General features: G+C 52.3%; 1 protein-coding gene across 2 annotated transcripts in view; it reads right to left on the minus strand.

The window, feature by feature from the left end:
- Positions 1 to 3,927, minus strand: part of DNAJC11 (DnaJ (Hsp40) homolog, subfamily C, member 11) — a 54,274-nt gene that overhangs the window by 12,522 nt on the left and 37,825 nt on the right. For both annotated transcript variants that reach the window (XM_011981347.1, XM_011981356.1), the window contains 3 exons: positions 1,436 to 1,625; positions 686 to 771; positions 205 to 321 (listed from right to left, as the gene is read on the minus strand). In XM_011981347.1, the coding sequence (XP_011836737.1) occupies positions 205 to 321; positions 686 to 771; positions 1,436 to 1,625 (393 nt within the window). The remainder of the gene's footprint in view (positions 1 to 204; positions 322 to 685; positions 772 to 1,435; positions 1,626 to 3,927) is intronic.

The raw sequence follows: 3,927 nt of genomic DNA on the forward strand, positions 1-3,927 counted from the left end.
GAACTCCTGACCTCAGGCGATCTGCCCGCCTTGGCCTCCTAAAGTGCGAGGATTACAGGCATGAGCCACTGCACCCAGCCAAGCAACGGTGTCCTTAAGAACAAAATTACAATGCAAAGGCTATTTCAGCCTTAACTTGGATAAAGCCTGGTTGAGTGAAGGTGACAGGCATTCCTTGACCAGAAAGGCCTGAGTTCAACTTACTTGACTTTGAGAGAAACGCCCTGTGGAACTCCAATGCTGACAGCTGCACCCAAAACGCTGTGCCTGGAGATCTTCCTCTCGGCTCCGTACTCCACCACCGTCCCAAAGAAGCCTGCTCTGCAGGGAGAGAACGCGGTCTGTGCCTGTGCCCCCTCATTCATCACTTCAGCGGCAGCTGTCATTTGAGAAGAGGCCAGGTACCTGTCCCTTCCCTCCCTCCAGCCTCCTCGACCCCCAGGGAGCAGATTCATGACAGAAGAAAGTCGGGACACCCATGGTCTAGTTCTCCCACGACACTCGAAGCTCCTCAAGGGCTGGGACTGTAATGGTAAATCCCCCACAGCCTCAAAATAGGAAGCTCTCTAAAAACGTCACACACACGTAGATATTCACATGAGCAGGTATCTTACAGCAACTGGCTCCACGTGAAGACCCGCATGCACAGCCAGCGTGCTTCCACGCCAGCCAGGCCAGGACTTACTTGAGGGATCCTTTCACGCGAGTCTGATCGTCATCTTGGAATTTGTGCTGATAGCTGATCAGTGCAAAGGAGTGAGGGATTCCCAGCTGGGGAGACAGAGGCGCAAGGATGCGTGGCTGGGACGTGCGACTCCGTGGGGAGGTGGGTATCTGCCCTCCCATTAGCTCTGGGCATCTGCTGCACACAGGCCTTTAAGGCAAAGGTCACGGTCTGGCAGCCACACCGAGTACACGATGGTTTATCAGCAGCCAGTAGTTAAAAACTGGAAGACTTCACGGAAAACCCAGTGTTCTAGCTTCTCACAAGAAATAAAAGCTCTGGCGACACTGAGCCTGTGCTCCTAGGTGGCAGCGGCTGGTGAGAGCCAAGGAGCAGTGGCCCGTGTGGGGCGGCTTCTCATGCACTAGCCCTGGCGTGGCCACAGGGGTGTCCGAGGGCAAGATTCTGCTGTGGGGCTTCATGTGCCCGCCCCCGATTCCACGGGCTGCTCCCACCAGACATTAAGATGTTGCTGTGCTTTAGGATGATCTGACATAGCTGCCCTAGGCCCTCGAAGGCAACTGCATTTCATACTGGAAGGTTCCACTAGGGTCACTCGAGTGTGAGCACCGAGAGCCTGCCCCTCAGGGCCCTGCGTGGGCTCAGACTTAGTGGTGATCAGAACGCAGGATTTAAGGGGTGCACTGAGTGCTTGGGAGGAGGGGTCCGCCCAGAGCTCTGTCTGCAGGGGACGATGGCTGCTTGGCTCACCTGCAGGGCCACAGTGAAGTGGCTGGTTTTAGTGTCCCGGACGATGCTAGTGTTCATGGCTGACTGGATACCCCATCGCCACTGCAGGTAGCCCACGGTGTTCTTGTCTAGGTTCCGAGCTAGGACGGTGGTCAGGCCGGGTCGGATTCCACGGGATGAAAACTGCAGAGCACAGTTTGTTGTCACAAAGCTGGAGAGACACACAGACAGAATAGGTCCTGGATGGCACCTGCTCTCAGCTGTTCTTTGTCACTTCCTCTCTGCCTGGCTAAGACCTTACTGTCACGTCTATGCATCCCTGGGCCAGCTCCCAGTTAAAAAAAAAGCAGGTTAGGCCTCTGTCCACACAGCGGCAGGGAGGGTCCTAGCCAGAATCTTCCCAGTAACTTCTCGACTCCCCTCAGCCGCCCTAACTTTAGCTACAACCAAAGAGGCACCTGACTGTCTGCATTCCTAAGCCAGCAGGTGCAACCCCACTCAAGCTAGAATGGATGGGGGCCGAGGGGTGCGACTCAGAATCACCTACGGAGGGTCTCAAATTAAGTAGTCCAAGACAGTGGTGCCCAAACTACTGCACGCTGGAATCACCCGGCTCATCCCCAAATCACGGCTGGCTGGCTTCTCTGCCGGCATGCTGATTTCCTCAGCGCGGGCCTGGAGTGCGAAGTGTCCCAATGATTCCAAAATGCAGTAGAATTTGAGAATCACTTACCTAGAGGACACCCTAGACCTATGGAACCAGAATTTCTGGGTGGAGGCATCAGTATATTTTTGGAGCTGCCGTGTGATTTTTGATGTACACCAACAGCTGGGTACCAGTGACAGAAACTACAGGCAAAGCGAACACAGGAAACCGGTTCCCGAAAAGAGCCTCTGCAGTTTCTTTCCAAGGGAGTCCAGCCCCACCTTCTGGTGGAAAAGGGGTATTTCATTTTACTAACAACGAAATTCACACTTCATTCAAGGTGATGAAGGGTAAACTAACAGCTGGTTTCTTTAATAAAGAGCTCAACATCAATTGCCTAAGTTTCTTTCTCTCCTTTCTAAGCTCTAGAGGTGATGTTTATGCCATTAAAATAACAGCAGGCAGGCTCACTGGCTCACACCTGTCACCTCAGCACTTTGGGAGGCTGAGGAGGCAAATTGCTTCACCCCAGGAGTTCGAGAACAGCCTGGGCAACAAGGCAAAACCCCCATCTCTACAAAAAATACACAAAATTAGCCGGGTTTGATGGCACGTCCTGTAGTCATAGCGACTTGGGAGGCTGAGGAGGAAGGATCACCTGAGCCTGGACAGGTCGATTTTTTTTTTTTTTTGATGGAGTTTCACTCTTGTTGCCCAGGCTGGAGTGCAGTGGCGTGATCTCAGCTCACTGCAACCTCTGCCTCCTGGGTTCAAGGGATTCTCCTGCCCCAGCTTCCCGAGTAGCTGGGACTACAGGCATCCGCCACCATGTCTGGTTAATTTTTTGTATTTTTAGTAGAGATGGGGTTTCACCATGTTGGCCAGACTGGTCTGGAATTCCTGCCCTCAGGTGATCCACCCGCCTCGGCCTCCCAGTGTGCTGGGATTACAGGTGTGAGCCACCGTGCCCAGTCAACAGGTCGTTATTTTTGACTTAATGAGTCAAAATATTGGCTTATTGGGCCGTAACTCCATCATAAATCAGGGAACATCTGCAACTTGATCCAAGCTAAGATTAGAGAACCCTGGTTAGCCGACATCCATAACTAATCTGGTCACTACATATTAAGAAACTGGACTGGTAAGCCAGGCGCAGTGGCTCACGCCTGTAATCCCAGAACTTTGGGAGGCCAAGGCAGGTGGATCACAAGGTCAAGTGATGGAGACTATCCTGGCCAACATGGTGAAACCCCGTCTCTACTAAAAATACAAAAATTAGCCAGGCGTGGTGGCGTGTGCCTGTAGTTAGTTCCAGCTACTCGGGAGGCTGAGACAGGAGAATCGCTTGAACCTGGGAGGTGGAGTTTGCAGTGAGCCGAGACTGCGCCACTGTACTCCAGCTTGGTAACAGAATGAGACTCCCTCTCAAAAAAAAAAAAAGAAAAAAAAAAAAAAAAGAAACCGGCATCTTTGGTCACACATCATCCCCTTGTTTATAAATCAGTCGTCCTTCCGTCTAAATCTGCTCAAGTCTAATGAGCTCTGGGCGGCAGCACTAAATTCAGTTTCCAAGCCTGTAAGCACTGATGATCAGTCCGCCCCAGACTCTTGGTGGCCACTCCATGAACAGACACTGAGGCTTGAGCAGACAAAACGGCCAGAAGATTTTCCTTAATAAAGTGTCTTCCAAGCTTGTGTAACCTTAAGAATCACCTGGGGGGCTTGAAACACCTCAATTCCCAGTCCCCTCCCTCATAGGACCCAGGGCAGCTTTTTATTTTTTTTAAGACGGAGTCTCGCTCTGTCACCCAGGCTGGAGTGCAGTGGCCGGATCTCAGCTCACTGCAAGCTCTGCCTCCCGGGTTCA

The sequence above is a fragment of the Mandrillus leucophaeus genome, unplaced genomic scaffold (genome assembly GCF_000951045.1).
Source record: "Mandrillus leucophaeus isolate KB7577 unplaced genomic scaffold, Mleu.le_1.0 Scaffold105, whole genome shotgun sequence".
Taxonomy (NCBI): Eukaryota; Metazoa; Chordata; class Mammalia; order Primates; family Cercopithecidae; genus Mandrillus; species Mandrillus leucophaeus.